The following is a 22,298-nucleotide window of genomic DNA, read 5'->3' on the forward strand; positions in this document are numbered from 1 at the left end:
TTAACATAATTCTGCTGCCTGGTATTTATTAGACTATCATTTTAGGTTTATAAAATTTCCGTTGCTAATACCCCCAAAACTGAATTACAATAGAAAGTATCATTGTCCTTATCACATTGGACTCATTACTCAATTTACTGCTTCATTTGGGAAGTCTGGTAAGATCTCATACTCGCTGACCCCACGACACATCTTGGGAATTCAGAGATAGCCTGAGAGGCTCAGGGATTACACTCATTTCACACGTGTGTTCCTTTGGTCTGCACAGTGACTTCAAATTCTTTCATTAACGGCAGATATTTACAAATGAGATTTCATATGAAATATAGATTCCTGACTTCTCTTAAAGAACTAAAAGATTAGTATCCTTTGGCTAGAAGTATCTTTGGTAGCTTTCTTCATTGAACCCAGTTCTAAAGAACAGGTAACTCCACCAAATCAACGCTCTGCCATGTCATTTTCCCGGCAAGCAAATTTGACATTGAAAAGTTTATGAGACAGAGAGAAAAAGAGAGACAGAGACTGCTTTAAATAAAACATCTTCTACATAACAATAAATTAGTAACTTTACTTCCACATTTAATATATAAACAACAAGTATATCACTAAACATCAAATACAAACAATAGAAATCTCACTAAAATAAAGCAATAAATACGTATTTATTTAGGAAGTCACATCGTGATAAACGTATTGGAGAAATATTAGACAAGGACAGTAAATAGGGAATTGCAGGGACTTCAGTGGTCAGTATTTACATACATACTTTAGATGTATGTAAAGCATCTAATGCTTCCAAATGGAGTAGTCTTTAATAAAGGTTATTACTGCAATCATCATGACTGTCATCACTTCACAGGGACATGCTGAACACAACTGGGGAGAATGCCAGTCAGCCTCGTTTGTTACCCTTAACACAGCACCGAGAACAGAGACTCAGTCTTGGAGAAGTTGATCATATGTTCTTTGTTTTCTAAGGCACTGTGAACAAATGTTAACTATCACTCACCCCGAGTTTTATGGATGTCTTTAGCACACAGAATTTTGAAATACTACATGGGCAAAGGTCTAATCTTGGGGAAATACTTTAACCTGAAAGAATAAAATAAAATAAGTCCTAAGGCTGATGGCTTCCCTTAAAAACAATGACAAAAAATAAAATAAAATGAAAAAAAGATCAAAGACCTGAGGTACAGCCAAACACAAACATTTCACCGTCACAAAATGTGGATGGGAAATTCAGAAGTTAGAGAAATTCTGCCTGTCAACTAATCTAACGACTGGGGAATGCAATACTCAAAAATGAATAACTTTTGTATTACTTATAAATATGTATCCTTCCAAAATTACGAGATACCTACATTTTCTGAAAATAATTGTCTCAATATAACATGGGTTATTTATCTGCAGCGTAACAATAAGGAAATCATTCAGCTAGAAAACCATGAAATAGCTCTTCCTAACTTCAACACCGCTAGTCCATACACTGAAGAGCAGACATGTTAAATATGCTTTGCTACACACAGATAAAAACTGAAAAATTTATATTTTAATGCTTTCCCTGCTTATTTTTAAAAGGTCATAAACAAGACCCAGATATTTTTATAAGGTACCATGAATTTTCAAGACTTAAAGGAATAATTCTTGAATAGGAACTTTCAGAACAGTGTCACAAGCATATACTATTGTCTTGAGCGAAAGAAGCTGCTTTTACAGCAATACACAACATTTTCAAACTTAAGATACATTACCAAGTAGAACTGACCTCCTTCCAGTGAGTTAGGATTTGCGAAGGTGAATGTTATAGGTGAGTAAGACTTAAATACTCAGGATATTGTTGTGATGTCCCCATGCACCTGAATTTTAGACTTCAGGGGAATAAACCAGGCAGGTAATACCAGGAACAAAGTTTATACAAAGACTGTAAATCCTTCCCCTGTGCTGGGCTCTGCATCAATAGAAACCTTTCTGCTAGGCTGAATAATCTCATAAACCCTCTACGAAAAGTTATATTTCTACTATTCACACTCAAATCCAGACTGATTAGATTGATATAGCAACTTTCTTAATCTCTTTTACAAAAGAGAATTAGTCTGTCTGAAATTTGAATCTAACTCTACTTTCTTTGAAATAGTAGATTTAACCATTTTTCCTTATTAAATCTGAAATTAGGTTCTGGTTTAAACAAGGAAGAAATACTAAAAGGAAAAGAAAAATACTACAAAGAAAAAAGCATGACTTTTTATGGGACATCCAGCATTAATTAATAATCTCACTGTTATACTTAACTATACTAATGAATAGTCTATAAGTTATTATTTAATTGTCTAACTATCTTTGGAATAGTTAGCTGTTTGCAAAATCTACATTCAAAATTGTTCTTTAACCTCCATTATTTTTTTAAAGCAAATGCTTTATTTTAAAAAAAGCATCATTTGCTTTCTGTAAAGCAAACAAAACAGATATTTTCTAAAATATGCTGTATAACTTCAATTAAAAATATTAAAAAAAAATTAAATGTTCTGGAATCTATGCAAACAAATTAAAAGGTATTTTCTTTAGGATTTTGTGCTTCATTTAAATATTTTAAAAATATTACTTTTTTAAAGACATGACATATAGTAGATGCTCAATATCTTTATTAAAATAAACAAACCAATAAATTTATAAATAAATTGATCACAAAAAATAATTTTTTCTTCTTTTAAAAAACATTATTGATGTTAACCTTAATTTAACTAAGTAACGGTCTACTTCAATTATCTGTAAACTTTTTTTATTGTGAGCCTTTTCAGCATAGTCCTCCATATATGTATTTCTTAATAAATTTTATATACTTACCACTTCAGTAATCTATTAAGTATACTGTAAACTCATACATACAAGAAACCAATTTTAAAATAGAGATAAAATACACTTACAACATAATTAACAGTTAATAAGAAAAATATAATTTAAATAAATTAAAAAAATAAAATAATGAAGATCTGGCTAAAGTTAAAATTGCTCTGATATGTGGTTTTAATGTTTGTCCTCGCTTTAAAAGCGCTAAAATAAATAGCTATAATTAAAAGGAGAGGACCATGTGACTATGAAATTATAAAACTCTTCTATTCAACTCTCTCCACCATCTATCACCTTTCATGAAATTTAGGCGGTACATTTTCATTTTCCCTAAAGGTAGGTGGTTTTGCCAAGTGACCACAGGTGATTCATTCATATTTATAATAACATTTATATTTATATTTATAACCAATGGGCTCAGGATAAATGATAACTAGAATAATTTTGAAAGTTTGGGAAAATACTGCTGCAAGATTCAGTACTGAAAATTTTTTTTAAATGTATGACTGAAATCATTTGTAGCAATAAAATCACAATGATGGAAACTTTTTCTTGATATTTTCCCCAAAATGCTTTCTCTAAGCCAAATTTCTCTGAAAGCAGTTATTTCAAATTAATTGTTAAAATGTTACCGTTACCCTAATGGACTAAGTTTTTATTTTTATTTTTCCCCAAAATTCCAATAAGTATATGCTTAGAAGTTTTCCAAGTATATATATATGTAGTAATATAATACATCCTAGGATATATGAATCTACAACTTGTCCAGATAATAACAGACTGTTTTCAAAGGTGCTTGCAGACCTTTACCATTTCCGTGTCATTTTCTCTGTGTTGCTGTTGTCATTTTTACTATAGCCAAAAGAGCAATCATTTCACCTGATGCCATATGGCTTTCTGATTTTGCTTTTAAAAAAGTACAAAGTAGCATAGGACTAAAACTCTTTAAAAAATAATAATTGTGGTTGTTTCCAATCATGTCCTGAAAGCTTGGTTTTTAAATATGATGCTGACCATAACAATGCCATTATAGTCATTAGCTAATTCATCAATGCACAATAAGCCTTAAGTTAAAATTCATCATTAAGAACTGATTTGGCCTGACCTGTGGTGGCGCAGTGGATAAAACATCGACATGGAAATGCCGAGGTCACCGGTTCGAAACCCTGGGCTTGCCTGGTCAAGGCACATATGGGAGTTGATGCTTCCAGCTCCTCCCCCCTTCTCTCTCTCTGTCTCTCCTCTCTCTCTCTCTCTCTCCCTCTCCTCTCTAAAATGAATAAATAATAATAAAAAAATTTTAAAAAAAAGAACTGATTTGGTCATAATATAATATCATATCATATATAATATGCTAAAATTTTGTTTAGAATATTAGTACCTATATTCCTGAGGGTTAATCTCAGGAATGCAAGATTGGCTTAGTATTCAAAATAAATAAAAGCAATTCACTATACTAATAAACAACAACAAAAAATACACCATATAATAAGATCCAACTATTCAGTCTGAGCAGGGAAAGCCTCCATGAATTTCCTTCTACCTTCTAACTTGAGGGGAAAATTTAGCATGATTAAGAAGCCATATACAGTGTCTGTGCTAGGGGTATTTTATTTGATGTGGTTATGACCTAAGGAAGAAAAATGAAATGGATTTATTTTTGCTTCTAAAAATTCAAGGTAATAGTAGAATATGCTCTCCCTAGCTGGATAGCTCTATTGGTTAGAGCATCGCCCCAAAGCAAAGAGGTTGCTGGTTTGATCCCCGGTCAGAGCACAAACAGAAACAGATCAATGCTCCTATCTCTCTCCCTCCCCCCATCTCTCTCTAAAATCAATAAATAAAAATTTGTTAAAAAATGAATAGAGTATCCTCGTGCCTAATAGTTGTCACATTATAAACCCATGGCATGTGATTGTAATATTTTTGTACTCCAATGAAAAGTTCAGGGAAAAAAATAAATATTGGCTCTATTATGTCCTTTGAGATTCAATATCTAATCCTTGGGAAGAAATACTCCAAAAGAAGGTACTCATCTGAAGCCGTGGTAATGATTAAGGCAGAATAATTGTTTAATCTCAACAAATCTGCAGCTGTCTTGCCATTTGAACAAGTGCGTGTACACAGTGTCAGATGGATATGCAAAACTAAGAGCAAGAAATCATATCCATTATTTCTTACTCTAGAAACTTCAGAAACTAGGGGTTGACAGATTTGTCAGAAAGTCTTTTTTACCAACTAAAGAAAGGACAACCCGATACGGTTATGAACTGTCATTAGTAATTTAGCAGAGCTGGAAGGCAGTTCAGGCGCACAGACAGAAAATTAAAACATGGGCAGCTCCTGATTGGAAATTTATTCATAGCAGGTAATGATATAGCACAGTCAGGATCCCTGGCATTACTCAGAGCGAGAGATTTAATTCTGATAACTTTGATGATGGCACTTGAATCAGAGATTATATAAATGGTGACAGGTTGTGACATACAGATAGGATGACAGGAGCATCAGTAACATATCTCTACAGAAACTGGCTTTATAGAAATATATGAGATCTTTTTTTTTTTTTCAAACAGGAAATACAATAATTTCAAAAATTATTTCAAGCTTTAAAAAAGGAGGCTTAGGCCTTAGGTAAACCATGTGCCACTTTCATATATAATTTTTAGTGAAGTACAATATTAATCAACATACCAAAAGGAAAGGGAGGAAAATAATTCATATTTTAAAATATTAAGTATGCATTGTAGTTTCTGAATTCACCTGGATAACAAACCTAAAATTATAGGCAGAGGAACTATTCTAAGGGAAGGATTATAGTGAAGGTTTGGGTTTTCTGTAAGGAATAGTCGTTAAAGGCACTTACATACAATATATATAAGGTCTACTGGAAAGTTCTGTCCATTTTTGGAATAAAACAAAATACAAATTTTTCTTACCGTCAATAAACTTTATTAAATAATATAATTGCCATTATTATTAATGATTTCTTGCCAGCGTGAGAGCAATTTGTATATCCCATTTTTGAAAAATGTTTTATCTTTTGATGTGAAAAATTGAACCAGTGCTTGTTCGATATCTTCTTTATTTTTGAATTTTTTGCCCTTCAAAAAATTTTGTAAGGACAAAAACAAATGATAGTCGGAGGGTGCCAAGTCCGGGGAATATGGTGGATGTGACAGACATGCTTCTGTAGCATTTCTTCCTTGTTGAAATTCGTAAAAATTACAGTGGCGTAAATGAACTTTATCAGTAGCCATGGGTACACTATCGCTTCACACATAAGACTAACGTGAATCAACTTTGTTTTAGTTAATTTGCTAAGTCAGTATGTATATATTAAGTGATAAAAATAGAGAGGCACACATGCGCCAAATAAACATGTGCTTACATGTCGAAACTTGTGATAGAAACGGACAGAACTTTCCGGTAGACCTTATATTATTTATATTTATAAAGAATAATAATTTTCTTTTGGATTTTGTGTGCCTTTACATATATTTTTTTTTACAGTGACAGAGGGAGAGTAAGAGAGAGGGATAGATAGGGACAGACAGACAGGAACGGAGAGAGATGAGAAGCATCAACCATTAGTTTTTTGTTGCAACACCTTAGTTGTTCATTGATTGCTTTCTCATATGTGCCTTGACCGTGGGCCTTCAGCAGACCAAGTAACCCCTTGCTCAAACCAGTGACCTTGGGTCCAAGCTGGTGAGCTTTGCTCAAACCAGATGAGCCCGCACTCAAGCTGGCGACCTCAGGGTCTTGAACCTGGGTCCTCCGCATCCCAGTCCGACGCTCTATCCACTGTGCCACCACCTGGTCAGGCACATATTTTCTAATTATAGAAAACAGCATTATTTTAAAAGAAAAATGTATTCTTAAAAAAATACTGCCTATTTCAGGTACAACTCTCTACCACACAAATAAAGGTAGGGAAAATAGTATTTCCACACTGACAGGCATGCCAATATATTTTTTTAGAATTTGTGAAGTGGTATATTCAGTGTGTGTGGTCAGCTTGTTAGATGTGGAAATTTGAAAACATAACCCTAAAAATCATTCAAGTTCCTTCCTCTGAAAGGAGGTGTCTTTGTCCCCTATGCTGTGAGTCTGTAATGTTTGACCAACAGTCTATAGCAGGAATAATGAGTGTCATTTTCTAGGCCCAGATCATAAGAAATAGCAGGATTCGTGTCTGTTTCTTTCTCACTCTTGTGAGACAGTTGGGTAACCAGTGGAGGGGCTAAAATGGGAGGAACTGAGGCCCTTTTAACCCACAGCCCTGGCTGCCAAACTCCTAGCTGACAGCCAGCACCAAATATCAGTCACATGAGTGAAATACCTTTCAAGTGAATGCCCCACCCCCTAATGAAGTCAATACAACTGACACCACATGGAAAAGATATCTGTCCAGGCTAAGCTAGGGCCAAACTGTAGCTACAGAAACAAAATAAACAATTGCTATTGTCTACAGTCACTAAATTTTGGTCTCATTTATTAAGCAGCAGTGGATAACCAAAAGAACAGAGTAGGACTCTCCCTCTTCTCTCCCTCTGTCCTTCCTCAATTGGTACAGGCATCAGCCAGGGTGCTGAGGAGGATTCAGATGGTCTAAGTGTGTTAGCCTCAGGTGCTAAAAATAGCTTGGGTTGATTCGAGCATCATCCCCAGATAGGGGTTGCCAGGTGGATCCTGGTGGGGGCACTTATGGGAGTCTACTTCATTATCTCCCCTCCGTCACTTAAAAAAAAATACATGGACTTCAAGAGTTTATGGTACAGAAAAATATAATAAACTATGATTTTATAGCATAAAATCTACCCACTTAAAGTATTTTTTTCTAAGATGCAGTTCTAAAGAAGTATTATTTTATAATCAAATTTTATCATTTAAGGTATTTCTTTCATGAGGCACAGTTCTACAGGATAGAGTTAACTCTTATTAATTCCAATAAAAACTGGAAAGTTCACTTCATTGTACTTCCTGTCCCAAACTCAACATTTATAAGATTTTCACAATAATTTAATTAGTGGGGTTATATCATAAAATTAGCATAGGTTCAATCCTTTTTACTTATTATAAGTCCATCCTAAAAAAAGGCAATATGCAAAAAGGAATCAAAATACGAAATAAATTTACAGAGGGAACTTTATTAGCCCCCAAACTCTGCCTCCTTAAAAGGAAACCCTGAGAACCAGAATGATCTAATTGATTCGTCCGAGAGGGAAGCAGGCCTGGAACCCTGCCACCCACGTTCGCCTCTTGTGTCTGTTCTCATCCATTATGCTGCTCCATCTGGCACGAGTGGTTCCTATAGGGCTAGGAGGTACACACTCCTGTATGCTCTTCAGAAAACAGTGTAGCAAAACAATGCTGGCCATATAAAAGTCATCTCATTGGACTGACAATTTAGAATTCTTCATTTTATCTAATTATTTGCTGAAGCATTGTTCTACACTACTCATTTTCCAGGTATGTGAACGTTTATGTAATATAAACATCCAAAATCTTCATTGAATTCTTTTCAAAACACTTACTTAAAAATTATTTATATATTATATGACACTCTACTACTTTTAATTTGCCTGATAATGATTTTCATTATCTTTTTACTTATAATAAATAGTGAATACAAGTTGAGAGTATTTTAGCTTTTTAAAAATTCTTTGCCATATCATGCTATTTAGATTTAATCATCTAAAACACCCTTCAAGTTAGATGGCAAAAGAAGTCAGAGATATGTTTCATTTTAACAGATTCTTTCAACACTGTGCCTTAGCTTGCTATCTGTAGGTTGGCTATGAAACTAGTACTTACCATGTAAAAATAGAGTTACTATTTAGAATAAATAAAATATGTTGCTAATATAGCTAAAACATTTGGCAACATACCTGATGTATTATATAACATACTAATAAATATTACTCGTTATTATAGTTATAATTATTTAGCTGTAGTATAAAACATGGTGATAGTAAGATAGCAAAATGGGAAGTATGATTTTTAAAAGAAACCTACTTAAAACAATGTACACTTCTTTATTAAAAGGAGATTTGCAATGGTTAATTCAACCTGATAAAATGGTCTTTTTGATGCTGAAGATGCTTCACATTAATCCCTTTAAATGGAAATTTAATCAACATAATTAAAATGGCAAAAGATTTATAAAACTAAAATTTAATGCAAAGCACTATGCATAGGTCATAAAAAACAAGTTAAATGCTATAAGTATGTTAAGTTTTCTTCATAAAATTATAAAAACTTATTTTAAGAAATTAAATATCAGTGAGAGGGCACAGATGCAATGAATTTAGTGAAATTCCTTAAAATTAATTTTAAACAGTAAGAAAAAGGACATTGCAATATTAAAGGTACCTACCTAGAGTAGGCAAACAATCGACTATCCCAAAGATCATGATTTCCTCTGGGTCCAGAATGAAAATAACAGGAATCTGTCCCATCAAACATATTCAGCCCGTCTTCTGAGTTTTTGGAAGCATGGCTGTGGACCACATCTAAGAGGACCGTAATGCCCATCGAGTGAGCTGTGTCCACCAGTTCTTTCAGCTCTTCGGGAGTTCCATAGCGGCTAAAGGTGAGGGACCCAGCAAACACAAGATGACGTTATATTTAACGCACAGTCATTTACTGCGAATCAGTTGTTTTTACCAGCACTGTTCAACAGTCTTCAAATATGCAAATGCTTTTAATACAGACCTGGATTCAAGTCAAAGGTGCTTCATATTTGTTATTGAACAAATTTAAAAGCATTCAATAAAACATTCAATCAGGCTATTAAAAGTAGATTCCAACAAAACTTCAGGTTCTGAGTAGTTGAGTAATTAACGAAACCCTGCTTCTCTGTATGCAGAACTTCTGATCTCTATTTCCAAGTCTAATCTTGGCAACACAGCCATCCCTGTTCGCAACCATGGCCATGCTTTTGAATGTGTATAGTGTGGGGTCAGGAAGACTCAGAGTCTTTCTCTGAAAGTCCTTAGACCATCCCTCCTGCATTTACTTGTTCTTATTTGAGTAGTAAGAACGTTCACATACGTCCTCGTGCCTCCTGACCATCCAGAGTACAATCGTAACAATAATTTTTATTTTAAAAATGTGTAAGGTAATGTTAAAAAAAAAGACAAATATATGTTCTTCTTGTTTCCCTAAGTCAGTTATCAAACAAACATGATTTTAAGTTAATAAAACTGGAACTGGAACTAATTTCATTTTTTGAGAAAAGAAACTCAGTCCCGGGGATCAGCAAGCATGAAAAATACTCACTACTCAAAGGGTTAAACTGAAATGTGCTCAGGTGCCACCGGGCCAGAAGAAAATGCCATACATGTCAACACTGGAGCAGAAAAGATATAACTCCCATGTGTTTGTTTGAAAAGGAGTTTTCTAGTCCTTCACATAGAAGAGAAAACAAAATCACACCCAAAGGGATGTCCTTTGTTAACCTATGAAAAATCTTGACGCTATAATCTTCCATATCATCTTTTTCTTTTAAATAAATAATGACCCTTCTAATTAGTCATTTACTATGTCTCTCTCTCACTAGACCACATGCACCTTGAGGGCAGGGACTACCTTGTTTCCCACCTATAGTATGGTGCTGAGTATATAGACAGTCTCCTAATAGTCTACTCCATTGGAGAGCAAGAGCTGTATTTTCTAAATGAAAATAAGATCATGTCATAGTTCACCTGAAATCACATTTGCACTCCCATTGTTCCTGGGGTGAGTACCAGGTTCCTAATGATGACCGCCTGCACTGCTTCATCTGGCTCTTCCCAGGGACTTCAAACTGATGACACTACACCCCTTCCTCTCCTTATCCTAGCCACCAAGCCTCGAATTCCCTGAACAGTGTGTTCAGTGAACGAACAGCCATTAAGTTTCATTCATTTCTTTTGTCTGTTTAACAAATATTTAATAAATTGTTTATCATGTCATGAAACTTTTTGGTGCTCTGGGGATTCAGCACTGAACAAAACAAATATCACTGCCTTTATGGATTTGACATTTTAGCTGAGAAACAACAAATAAATAAGCAAGATATGTGGAATCTCAGAGAGCGATGATTTACCAAAGGAAAATGAAGCAAAGTCACTGCTAAGAAGAGCAGGTCTGCTGTTTTAAGTAGGGACACCAGTAAAAGTCTCATGAAACAGCATTTGACCCAAGACCTCGATGAAGCAGGGAACGAGGTGTGTGAAGAGTTAATGGGAAGAGTGCTCAGAGAGCACTGGGGACAGAAAGGAGCTCTGGACACCCGAGGAACAGCAAAGAGGCCAGTGAGGCTGGAACGGAATGAGCAAGAAAGAGAAGAGAGCAGAGGGACGGACAAGCCCTAAATAAATCACATGGGGTCTTATGGATCGATATATGATCTTTGACTTTTTTCCTGAAAGGGAATCACAGAGGGTATTGTGCAACAGAGTGACATGATCTCATTTTATTTTTAAATGGTTACTCTGGCCACTGCGCCAAACGTAGTCCATGTGTATGAAGGGAGAGGAGACGAGGGAAGGAGTAGGCGGATAAGAGAAAATAGAGCACCCAGTTACAGAGCTACTCAAATAATAAAGGTAAGAGATAACAGCGACGTAGCGACGTGGTGACGTGGACCAGAGCGGTAGCAGGTGAAGCAGCCAGATACCGGATACATTTCGAAGTTACAGGTGGTTTAGCGTTTATGAAAGCTCAAGGGACAAAAAAGAAGAGTCAAATATATTGCAAAGGTTTCTGGCTTGAGTGACGGGAAGATGTAGATATCATTGACTGAACGAGGGAAGATGACAGGAGGAGGAGCTGAGAAGATAAGATCAGGAATTCAGTTTGGGACATGTTAAGTATTAGTTATGTATTAGATATCCCCAAGTCAAAGAGATGCTATTTGAAGTTCACAACAGAGGCTGAAATAGTTCAATTCGAGAGCTGGCATATAAAGCGAATGTAAGCCATAAGAATGGATGAGACTTGATGAGAATCCAAGGTGCTTCATATAGACAGAAGAGAATGGAAACAGGGTTCAACACTGGGAGACCCAATCTTTACTGGACAGAAAGGAAATAAGGAAGAAACAATAAGAAAGGTGGCAAAAACAACAGGAGGGTAAAATATTCTGAAAACCAAAGAGAGCAAAAAGTTCTGAGAAGGTAGGAGCCACCAAGTGTGCCAAATGCTGTTGACAGTAGAAGTAAGAAAGAATTTGTCTTCGGACTTGACAGTGTGGAGGCCATCAGCATCCTTTACAACAGGGGTCGGGAACCTATGGCTCACGAGCCAGATGTGGCTCTTTTGATGGCTGCATCTGGCTCGCAGACAACTCTTTAATAAAAATAATAATAACGTTAAAAATATAAAACATTCTCATGTATTACAATCCATTCATTTCCTACTGCTCATGTTCATGGTTGTGGGTGGCTGGAGCCAATCACAGCTGTCCTCCGGGACAACACCAAATTTTTATTGGATAATGCATAACGTACACAGGTCATTGTATGGCTCTCACGGAATTACATTTTAAAATATGTGGCGTTCATGGCTCTCTCAGCCAAAAAGGTTCCCAACCCCTGCTTTACAAGAGCAATGTCAGTGAAGAGATGAAGAGGCTCCTTGAAATGAACTTAGGAAAGAAGAAAAGTGGAGGAATTAAAGAGAGTAAGTAAAGGTAACTTATTCAAGGAGAAATACTACCAAGAAAAACAGGTATATGAATATAGGTAGTATTTTTCTTTTATGTCTTGAACTCTATTCCCCACTTCACTCTTCTCCAAGTTAACTTTGAATCATGCTTTCTATCTCAGTTCTATCATCAGTTCATATCTTATCTAATCTGATCAGACCTCTGATTCTATGCTATTATAGCAGCCTGTCATTTCTGTCTTTGCTTCTATTACAGATAGAAATCACGATGTGCATGATGATTGGATTAATGTCAACATGCCACAGAGTGTAATCTCCACGGGGCAGAGACAGTGTTAGACTTGTCCATCTGTGGGCATTCAGGTCAAACCTCTTCGATTGCAGAGGGACACACTCCTCAGACTTCAGTACAGACAGAAGGACAGTCCTTCCATGGATAGTGTATGTCCTACCAGTGGACTGCTCAGTTATTGAATACCTTCCTACATGAGTCAATCTTTTTCCATAAACAGATGTGAACTCTGGCACTGGTGGCTTCCATAAGACATGGTTTCCTGACGAATGTGTGGGCCTCCAAATGCATGAAAATTTCAGCAGGTAACCAGATATTCTTTACAAATCACTTCATGAAAAGCAACATCAAATCAAAGCCAACCTCTAAGGTCAGATGCAATGAGAGCCTGTGATCTTAGCAAAAAAGGCTAAGTTTCTTTTAACTGTTAACCCTAAAACCAAGTAAAATGCAATTCATTTTATTTTTTTAATTTTTACTCAAGAAAGAATAAATATAATGAGTCTTTCATTTCACCTTGAAGCTGCAAAGAAGCTTGTGATTTGGTAACCAAAACTGGCGTAATAAGCGTGCTCCATGATGGCCATCATTTGAATGCAGTTGTATCCTATATAAGCAAAGGGCGAAGAGAGATTACAAGCCAGATTTAAAAAAAAAGAAAAACAATAAAAGATATATAAACACAGAATCTTTTTTCTAAAGACATTAAATTTCATACATAATCATTTCCATATAAATGACCTGATCATTTTGCAAAGTTCTACTACTTTACTATCTCTTGCTTGTCTGACCTTCTAACACAAAATCGGACAGTTAGTTCTTGAGAGTCATACCTTAACTACCTATTTCAAATGGCTTCATTTCAACAAGTAATAAATTATATGCAAATATGCTCTTAATTTGGATGTAGAATATTAAAGATGACAATCTGAATATGCTAAACGTCAGCTGCACTCATAATATTCATACTAAAGATTATGAATGCTAAATAAGAGTAACCAATTGTATGCCATACACTTTCTATAATATTTTACCTGTCTCTTTACATTTCAGTTATTCTACCATGTACCATAAGATAGAACAGCAAGTCCATGTTTCCACAAAGTCAGTATTAATTCTTCTATATCTCACTGCTTCTTGCACCTATAAAACTACTCAAAACTTGCTAGTGTGCACACACATGCATAAACACACACAACTTTTCTTTCTCTATCTAAAAATGTTTAGCTCTCACACAAAACAAAATGGCTCAAAAAGAAGGCACTTTTTTAAAAACTATAACATCTAAAAGTATTTTTTATTAATGTGTTTAATATAAGCAAATAATTCTTATATTAATTTAAAAATCTTTTTTGTGACAGAGACAGAGAGAGACAGAGAGAGGGACAGACAGGGACAAACAGACAGGAAGGGAGAGAGATAAGAAGCATCAATGCTTTTTGTGGCTCCTTAGTTGTTCACTGATTGCTTTCTCATATGTGCCTTGACCAGGGGGCTACAGCAGACCGAGTTACCCCTTGCTCAAGCCAGTGACCTTGGGTTCAAGCTCGTGAGCTTTGCTCAAACCAGATGAGCCTGCGCTCTAACTGGTGATGTGGGGTTTCGAACCTGGGTCCTCTGTGTCCCAGTCCCACACTCTATCCACTGCGCCACCAGGCAAAAAACTTTTGTTCTTTAAAAAATTAAACAATCAGGGTTTTCTTCCTCCAAGTACAATTTGGTAAAAATTTTTCAAATATAATTTGGTTTATAAGGTATATATTTATATTTCTGTAACACGCATAGAAAATGCTCTCACTCTATTCTCAAAGGCAAATTCATGTCAATGGAGCTGTGTACACATATTTCAGTGCATAATTAATAATTGCAAATTCATATGCAGAATTAGGGATTCTTAAGTTTAAAAATAATGAACTCCCTGGTTTATACTCATCTGAAAAGTTTATAACTATTTGCATTTTTACTGCAAAATAAATCAAATTAACTGGCTTGATAGAAGTATGTATATAAACTACTGCTCAGACAACATAAATGCATTATATATTTTCTAACAAAATATAAAGTTTACAGTTTATTCCTCTATCGTATAATTATTCTCATAATAGTTTTAATTTTATGGCATCAGCCAATCTTAGATTTATGTTCAGAATGCTGCCAATTCAAACACAAAGATAGATGACGGAATCCTTATTCTGCCAAACCTTCTACAGGAAGCAAGTTATAAATCATTTGTTACATTATAAAATGACAAGAACTCAAGTATAAGAGTTTCAATAGAATATCTATTCATTACAATCAATATTAAAGTTTCCATACATTTATTGAATTTTGGTTTCTGGAACCTGAATTCATTATCACAGATAATTAAGATCTACATATAAATGAAAACTTTAACCATGAATTGCAAAACATTCCTGTAGCCAAAATTTTGGACTGCCTAACAAAAACAAAATAATTAAATGTACTTTATCTTCCTGCCTAGCCAGTGGAGCAGGTGCTAATATGCTGTGAAATGATTAAAAAGCATATCTATTAAAAAATAGATTCAAAACATACTGAATCGATAATCCAGCCATACACTATTTATTCCCCTGGTTCTTCCCATGAAAATAGGCGTGTGTCATTACAGTCCCAAACGCAAACATCTACAACAATGTGTTTTCCACAGAAGACGCACTATACATATTTGTCAAATATGTCATCCCGACGAGCCATATACACAAGGACTCTGATATAAAATGAGTTTCTGTCATCTTATTCATTTTTTCCCTAACAAACTAAAATGAACAGGCTTTACTCAATGACCACTTAAACTGTTAAAAATTTCTTTCTGTAAAGAAGTAATTATGCTTACATATTTATCTATAATTTCGCAAGCTATTAGTTTACATTACTTAAAATTGAAATTAGAATATCTTGAACTCTTATGTTCATCCCATTTCTCTTTTCTATGCTTTTACTATTACAGAGCAATTTGAAAAGCCTAAAATAAAATGCATTCCTATTACATATTTAATCTCTTAACACAAAAAAGAGATACTCATAATTAGCTTTTCTAATAAGAGAACAGATTCATTAAAAATTTATCTGACTAAAAATCACAGTTATTACTTACCAAGGTCTTTGATTCTTGGTAGTACATTATATGTAAAATGTTTATAAGAAGCTACTTTTCCTTCATGGGAAGAAATTCCCACGTGAGATTCATAAATTCTCGGACTTCTTGGCTTCTTTGGTTTGGAATGCTTAAACTATCAAATATAAAGTTAGATACACAATTAGAACAGAAATGCCCATATGAAACTGGCCAATTAAGCATATTAAATTAAATGGTGAATCAATTCAGTGAAATACTCTGGAGCTGTGTTTATATATTTAAAAAAAAAAAAAAAGACTGACTATCCATTTAATTTTCTTTTGAGAAAAAATCCTTTTTATAATCAGGTTAATGAAGCCATTTTTAAAAAGCAATCATGTAATGGCTCATGGCTCATGGCTCATCATTGAGTGAAGATATATTTTGAGCCTAAGCCTTAGAGAAAACAAAAACAATTCTGAAATACATACATAATTATTAAACCCAAGCACTTATCAACAACATAAAGGACACAAATGTGAATTCAAAGACACCCATAACTCTTGTGAGTAAGACAGCTTTAAAAATTACCATAACTCTTATTGATCAATGTCACCCCATTAAACTTTCTAAATAAAATTATTTTTAAAAATCACCCTAAGTAATACGTGCATAAAATGTCTCCCCTGTTCCTTGTTCTTCAGGACTCTGATACTGCTTCAAACCAATGACAGTGAGAAATATTACATCACCGAAGAGATTTTTAATGAATCAGAAATTGTGGTTAAGACTTAAAAAAAATAACACTAACTAGTATTCCTCAGAGGTCACTATCTACAGATTTCGTTTTCTTCCCTTGCTCAACCTCAGAAACAAATGATTTTAAAAAACTCAACTTTATGCTTTATTGGCTACTGATGATGGACTTTGATATACAATATGTATAGCAAATAGATACAGTATGCCATGAAATATTAAACCAGCACTGAAAAGTTGAACATTACTATAAAAGTTAGAGAAGTAAAACTTAATTTCCCTGAAATACATTAGGACAGGCATTTATTAGAAGAGCTGTTGTTCTCACTTTATACGTGTGCTCTGGGTCCCAGTGCGTCCAATCATAATTCACATTATCACCTTCACGACCAACATACTTCGCCCATGGGGAAATACGATACAAATTCTCTCCACTTTTACTCTTAATAACTACCTAAAGAAAGAAAAAATAAAATGGAATTGCTTTAACATACTTCAAAACTAAGGTATTGCATAATAGTTTCTGAGCACTGCTATGAAATGGAAAAGAAGACATGATTGTAAGAATCTAAACTACCATCCACACGTGTGACCTTAAAGATGGTTAAATTCTATGGACCTTGCTTTCCTCGTGTGCTAGGGTATATGACCCTTCAAGATACTTCCAGCCAGAATATTTTATGATTCTCTGGAAATTTCCATCATTGCAAATCAACCATTAGAGTGGTTAATTAAAGTCAGCATACAGCGGATAATAAAAATACATGAACATTATTCGGGAACTGCAGTCAATGAATCAATCATCAGGAGGAAATAATCCTGCTCTGTTATAAAAAGTGACAAGTGACTTGTGTCACCGTCTCTTTCTTTCCTTTCCCACAGCAATTAATTATAACATTTTCAAGAAGTTAGCAGAGAAAAATGGTTTTGGTTAATACTGGTATTTCCCAACACAAACACACACACACACATACACACTACCCCCCAAATATTTTCTACCCCTCTCCACTTCTTCTACACCCTATTCTACGTATGCTCTACCATACAAAACATAACATTTTCCATTTTAGCCATCCACTCCTATATTTGCCAATAGTACCACTATTGTTATCAAAAATAAAAATAAGAATAAAATGCAAATATAAATTTTTACTCAACCTACCATTTCAGGCTTAGTAAGGCACAGAAGCATAGAATGGAAGACTGAATTTATCTGCGTGGTTAGATAAAAAAGTAAACGACATGAACTAATTGTCCAAATGATTAAAATTAGAGCTTTTCAAAAAAGTTATTTTTAATTAAACCTTCCAAAAGTAGGTAGAATATAACTAAAAAATATTCAGATTAGGAGATATACTATATTCTCAGCATTGCAAGAGGATATATTTCTTCAGTTTCCTTTAAAAGAGAAAAAAGCTCTAGTTTGAGTAATTCTTGGTAATTCAATATTTGTATATTGTTTTACAATTTAGTAAAGACTTTCAGATTCATATCACACTTGATTCCAGCGAATCGTTATGGAACAAGTATTAAGTAAGATGGTGTGAGTTGCCAAAATCCCAAAGTCACCGAGTGTCAGGGCCAAAAGCTGAACACTGAATTTCTGATAGTCACTTCTTATTCTTCCCAGAATACCACGGCACTTCTCTCTGATAGAGAAAATAAATCCTCATTTATGATGGAGGGAGCAACTCTGTGGTGAGGAAGGAATGTCTAATTTACATGATATCAATTCTTTCTCCTTTGTTATGCCGACCACTCTATTGAGGCCAGTCATAGCCAATGGGTGCTATCATTCAAGTCATTACCACAAAGAACATAAATAAACATATTTAACCCACTTCTGGAGAATTTTACCTCTCAAAAATATGTCCCTTCAGCCACTTGAATGTCTAGTGTGATACCCAGCAGTGACAGGCTTGAGGAAAGGACCTCTAGCTCACTCATGAACCCAGAATAGGCAATGGAGAAATAAAACACTAGAAATCAGTTTTCAACGAATAGCCTTCTGCTTAACCCATTCATCTATCTTTTCTCTCTTTTGCAAATGACTCTACAACTCCTCCTAAGGATAAACGTAAATGAATAAATATTTTTCAATATATCTGTTGGCAGGAAAATATTTGGAACTTTAAGAACATGAAGAAACTCTTCACGTTGTAAATAATTTCCCCATTCTTTAGAACGTTCATTTATTTTGCTGTACATATAAAATGTCTTCAGAAATTACGAGTGGTGGGGGTTGGAAAAAACTGTCCTCCGATGGGTCTCCTCCACGCCTGTATATTGTGCTGGGTATACCAAGAATGCAAGGCCCTCCGTGACTATTCTTGACAGAGGCCAGTTCTCAGTGTGGCGTGTAGCAAACAATCCTGAGAAATTACTTGTCTTCCTTGGTGACACAGAAGAATGATTACTACTTGCTATAAAAGAATGGATTTTGGGCCCTGGCTGGTTGGCTCAGTGGTACAGCATGTGGATGTCCTGGGTTCAATTCCCAGGCAGAGCACACAGAAGTGACCATCTGCTTCTTCATCCCTCCCTTTCCTTCTTTCTCTATCTCTTCTCACCCACAGCCATGGCTCAATTGTTCAAGAGCATCAGCTTCAGGCACTGAGGATGGCTTCCTGGAGTCTTCACCTCAGATGCTAAAAATAGCTTGGTTGTGAGCATGGCCCCAGAAGGGCAGAGCATCGGCCTCAGATGAGGGTTGCCGGGTGAATCCCAGTAGGTGCTCATGCAGTAGTCTGTCTCTCTATGTCCCCTCTCATTTGGAAAAGAATGATGCCCATATTGCTTCCTGTGCTGCAAGTAATAAAATCATTTGTTTCAAACTCAGGAGTCCTGTGTTTTCTAACACAATCCATGAAACAGTAACAAGTTAACATAAGCTTGTAGGTAAGTTTCATTTATTGAGAAACTTTAAGATATTTGTTTCCAAAAGTTCTGTTTCTCTATTTCTATTAGTATTTTATTCTTTTTTCAAATTATTTCTCAATTACAGCTTGCGTTCAGTATTATTTTTAGTTTCAGGTATACTGTATAGTTTGACAACTGTATACTTTACAAAGTGTTCCTGCTGATATTTCCAGTACCCACTGGGCACCGCACAGAGTTATTACAATATTGCTGTACTTTCTATTCCCATAACTACTCTGTAGCTATCATCTTATAGTTCTTAATTCCTTCACCATTTTCTCTGAGTCCTCCAAACCCTCTCCCCTCTGGCGATCATCTACTATTAATCAATTAGTGTTTTCTATTAGATATATCTATTAGTTTTTGCTTCTTGGGGTGGACCTTTAATTATCCAATTTCCTCCTTCATACTTAGTAATGAAATTATAGCATAGGTCCTGAAATATATAGAACAAAGCTTCCCATAAAATCAGGACAACTTATCTTCGGTCATTATATAAAAGTTAAATAATGTCTCTGTTCTCCAGGCCCCTAAATTTCAAAGCTACGTTTGTTAACATAGTTCAGACTTTTCTAACTAATATACTTTCCTAGAGTAGACACTTCCTCCTGTTTTGATGTACTATTCCTAGATAGTTGTGATAACCAACTAAGAGTGTTACAATAAATCTAAATAAATTAAACATGAGATACATCCCAATGACTAAAAAATATAACCTCTCTGGACAAAATTCCCCCCCCCCAATTTTTTTTTTTGCGGGGTGGAGTATGAGAAGAGGATACTTCCTGGATTTTTACTCTCTTGAGTTCAAATTCAGAAGAAAGATTTTCAGATTTTAAGACATTCTGTGATTTAATTTAGAACTTCAGAATAGCACATGCTATATAGCAGAAAGAAAGAAAAAAGAGCTAGGGTATTTATCTAAAGAAAACCAAAACACTAAATCAAAACGACATATACACCCAAATGTTGAAAAGACATGATCATTGCAGTAGTATTTACAATAGCGGTTTCCATCTATATATGGAAACAGCGTAAGTGTCCATTAATAGATGAATAAGGAAGTGGTGCATACATACAATGGAATATGACTCAGCCATGAAAGGGAATGAAGCCCTGCTATCTGCAACTGCACGACGGTCCCAGAGGGTACTGTGTTGAGTGAAATAAAGTCAGACAGAGGAGGGTGAATGCCATGCGATTCACTTATATGTGGAATCTAAAGACATAAATAAATAAACTAGCCAAACAGAAACAGACTCACAGATACAGAGAACATTTTATGGGTGCCAGATGGGGGTGGACTTTTGGGTAGGAAGAAAAAGGTGAAGGGACTTAGAGGTACACATCGGTAGCTACAGCATAGTCATAGTACAAAGGGTGTCAAGTACAGCACAGGGAATATAGTCAACAATATCGTTATAACTCTGGGTGATATCAGATGGGTACTAGATTTATCAAAGTGATCACTTAGTTACATAATGACTAATCACTGGGTTGCACAAATGAAACTAATAAATATCGTGTGTCAACTGTAATTGGAAAATGACAAAAATATCTTTAAAGTTACAAAAACAGAAGAGTTAACTTGCTTGATCTATCAACCATAATAAGGCTAATATCTGCTGGGTAAAAGAATTCACCTGAAAATACCAGATTGAAAGTCTCAGTATCAGTAAAAATAGTATATATAATAGTTCTGAATAGCAATTGGCACTCTGCATCAAATAATAAAAAAATAGTCATTCTCAATGACTTAGCAACTTGAATTATAAAAGTTTACCCTGTTGAAATAATAAGAAATGAGCCAAAAATACTGTATCTTTGTCTATTAATTTTAGTATTATTTTATTAGAAAAAGGAAATGACTAAATAATGAACAGCTATTAAAAATTATACTACTGAATAATACAATGTGGGCCAAAAGTAGACTTACAGTTGGGAGTACAAGAAAGTGCAGTTTATTCTTGTATTACTTCTTATTATTACTGTCACTTTACAGACCAACAGCTGTAAACCTACTTCTGCCCCACCTTGTATTGAAGGTTGCCAGAAAAATTTTCCAAGTTATAAAAAATACTGTGCAGCATCTTCCTGTTTTAATTGCACACAAACTCACAGACTGAGTATTTGAAAAGATAGAAAAATACTGAGCTGCTAGGCCAGGCGTGGCCAACAGTTTTTGTCCCGGGGCCAGATTAGAAAGAAAACTTTATTCATGAGCCAGACAAAATATTAAAATTTAAAAATGTTAAATACAAAAACAATTCATTTAAGTAAAAAAAATTTTATTATGTAATTTGTTTATGAATAAACATGAGTGAAAAAATTTAATATACAATATTATTTTAATAAAAATATAATTACATACCGTATAAATATCCAAACTATCACAATCAATCAAAACAATATTTAATTAATTAATAGAATGATCTTGAAAGGGTTATATCGCAAATAAAACAATTATTTCGTTTTACAAACAGCCTGGACACATTTTCAGTTATCAACTGCAGCTATTGTCTATGCTACAGTGCCACTTGATTCAGCACACTTGACCACAACGAATTGTTTGACCTTGGGCGCCCACTGGCTAACTCCGTCTAAAAGAATGGGAGTCTCACATTGCCGCTAAATATCACACACTTCATATAGAGTACAGACGAGTAAAAAAGTTGTAAATCTTTATTTATGGAATTTTTTTAAAAAATAAAGAAGTATCACTAATCCATTGGACCAATTATTGGAAGTTAACCC

At 34.8% G+C, this 22,298-nt stretch overlaps 1 protein-coding gene across 1 annotated transcript in view; it reads right to left on the reverse strand.

The window, feature by feature from the left end:
- Positions 1 to 22,298, reverse strand: part of GBE1 (1,4-alpha-glucan branching enzyme 1) — a 304,174-nt gene that overhangs the window by 138,289 nt on the left and 143,587 nt on the right. Inside the window, exons 4-7 of the mRNA XM_066347125.1 lie at positions 16,954 to 17,079; positions 15,909 to 16,044; positions 13,310 to 13,400; positions 9,227 to 9,436 (exon numbers count right to left, since the gene is read on the reverse strand). Coding sequence (XP_066203222.1) covers positions 9,227 to 9,436; positions 13,310 to 13,400; positions 15,909 to 16,044; positions 16,954 to 17,079 — 563 coding nt within the window. The remainder of the gene's footprint in view (positions 1 to 9,226; positions 9,437 to 13,309; positions 13,401 to 15,908; positions 16,045 to 16,953; positions 17,080 to 22,298) is intronic.

This window comes from Saccopteryx leptura, chromosome 8 (assembly GCF_036850995.1).
Source record: "Saccopteryx leptura isolate mSacLep1 chromosome 8, mSacLep1_pri_phased_curated, whole genome shotgun sequence".
NCBI lineage: Eukaryota > Metazoa > Chordata > Mammalia > Chiroptera > Emballonuridae > Saccopteryx > Saccopteryx leptura.